The sequence below is a fragment of the Apis dorsata genome, unplaced genomic scaffold (genome assembly GCF_000469605.1).
Source record: "Apis dorsata unplaced genomic scaffold, Apis dorsata 1.3 scaffold_73, whole genome shotgun sequence".
Classification (NCBI taxonomy): domain Eukaryota; kingdom Metazoa; phylum Arthropoda; class Insecta; order Hymenoptera; family Apidae; genus Apis; species Apis dorsata.
Window position 1 is genome coordinate 508,706 of NW_006263371.1, and position 2,259 is coordinate 510,964.

The 2,259-nt window shown below is 40.8% G+C and overlaps 1 protein-coding gene across 1 annotated transcript in view; it reads left to right on the forward strand.

Annotated features, from left to right (window-relative positions):
- LOC102676853 (muscle LIM protein Mlp84B-like) overlaps positions 1-2,191 on the forward strand; it is a 19,304-nt gene extending 17,113 nt beyond the window's left edge. Inside the window, exons 8-10 of the mRNA XM_006610347.1 lie at positions 7-158; positions 893-1,213; positions 1,568-2,191. Coding sequence (XP_006610410.1) covers positions 7-158; positions 893-1,213; positions 1,568-1,844 — 750 coding nt within the window. The 3' untranslated portion in view covers positions 1,845-2,191. The remainder of the gene's footprint in view (positions 1-6; positions 159-892; positions 1,214-1,567) is intronic.
- The last annotated feature ends 68 nt before the right edge of the window (positions 2,192-2,259 follow it).

The following is a 2,259-nucleotide window of genomic DNA, read 5'->3' on the forward strand; positions in this document are numbered from 1 at the left end:
TACAAGTGTCACGACTGCAGCAAAACGCTCGATTCGATCATCGCCTGCGACGGGCCCGACAAAGACGTCTACTGTAAGACCTGCTACGGAAAGAAATGGGGACCGCACGGATACGGATTCGCATGTGGTTCGGGATTCTTACAAACCGATGGTCTAACGTGAGTAGATCCTCTTCTCCCCTCCGTGCAAGCTGCGACATTCTTCCAGGAAAAACTAATTCTTCAAAGATATGTGAATTCGAGTTTCTTGGTCCATTATATCTCTGAAGAAGCCTCGTTTGAGCTCGTTATAGAAAGTAATTTCGTTTTTCTTCACGACAATGCATGAAAACACGATCACGAACAATCGAATTCGACAAATATTCATTTCGATCGATGTCTTTATTTTATCTTTGTCAACTTCGATTTCAATTTTTACACTGGCACACCGTTGATACACTTTCTTTTTCATAGATTTCGCGTAACTTTTTTCTTGTCTGAACAGCATTCTTACCTTTTCGGTAATAAAAAAATGAAATATGCCGAAAATCTTTTAATCTCGCATCTTTATCACGCGCGAAAAATATAATTGCGGAATCGAACGAATTTTTCTTATAGATAAACTGTGTGAAATGCCGACTCTCGAATAATAACAACGGTTTAGAGTGAAGTTGGCTGGATAAACAGTGTGCAACAGTAGCGACACTCGTGTGAAAAAACGGAATTACTTTCGGTACAACCCAATACATTATTTCCAATCGTTTCTTCTATAATTATATATTCATTGATAAACTTTAAAAAACTAACTCCTCGAGAATCGAAATAACAATTCGACGGATCTTTCCTTAATTATTTGAGGAAGCTATCATTTGAAATTTTTCGAATTGATTTTTGAAAGAAAAAAATTATTTCAGGGAGGAAGAGATTTCGGCTAATCGACCATATTACAATCCCGATACGACGGCAATCAAGGCGCCAGCCGGTCAAGGTTGCCCTCGTTGCGGTGGCATGGTATTCGCCGCCGAACAACAGCTTGCCAAGGGGACTATGTGGCACAAGAAATGCTTCAACTGCGCCGAGTGCCATCGACCTCTCGACTCTATGCTGGCCTGCGATGGACCCGACAAGGAGATTCACTGCCGATCGTGCTACAGCAAGCTTTTCGGACCCAAAGGATTCGGGTTCGGACACACCCCCACCCTCGTTTCAACCGATGGGGATCACGCTCCCTCCTAGTAAGTTTTTATCATACCTTATTAGCTCCCACTTTTCCATTTCGTGTTTTGAATTCTTACGATTCTCCAGACGAGAATCCAGACATTTTGATTTGAAATTAAATTTCGAAATTGAAATCTCGCCGAGTATCGAACTCTCTTAGAATCTACTATAAGATTACGATTTTTATCTATCTTTCTTTTCCACGCAAAATTAAAAATTTCTCATCTTCCTTTCGCAAGATTATTATTTTCCTAGATTAATAATTTCGGTTTGGAGAATGAATTAAAAAGAAAAAGAAGCAGGCTTGTCAATCATGATAATTCAACTTCCCCTCTTCTATTTTCCACTCACATCGAATCGATTTTTTTCAGCATCGATGCAAAGCCTCAGGTCGGGCAGAAGCGGAGCGACGGGCACGGGTGCGCGCGTTGCGGCTACCCCGTGTACGCTGCCGAGCAGATGATCTCGAAGAATCGCGTGTGGCACAAGCGTTGCTTCAGCTGCGCCGAGTGCCACCGCTCGTTAGACTCGACGAATCTGAACGACGGCCCAGACGGAGACATTTATTGTCGCGGATGTTACAACCGGAATTTCGGGCCGAAGGGGGTGGGCTTCGGCATGGGCGCGGGCACCCTGACGATGGCCTAACTTGTTCAGAAATATATTCAACACCAGCTCGAACCAGTCTCATATATATATATACATATATATATATATATATAAATATAAATATACACATAAATATAATTATATCCAATATATATACGTGCGAATAAACGATCGCGGATAACAATATAATCACTCGCTCGCAACGCTTAATAAATTCATTGTGGATCTTCTCTATTGCGGATTCCTTCGTTTATTCGTATGTATAGAAATATGTATATGTATAGACGCCTGACTCCTCGAACTAACTTTTCGCGAAAAAGTTTCACGCTGCTCCGAAAACTTCGAAAACCAAAAAGAGAAAAGAAAAGAAAAGAAAAGAAAAGGAAGAAAAGAAGCAAAGAGAAAAAAAGAAAAAAAAAAAAAGTCAAACAATTTCTTTCTTTCGTTTCAACGA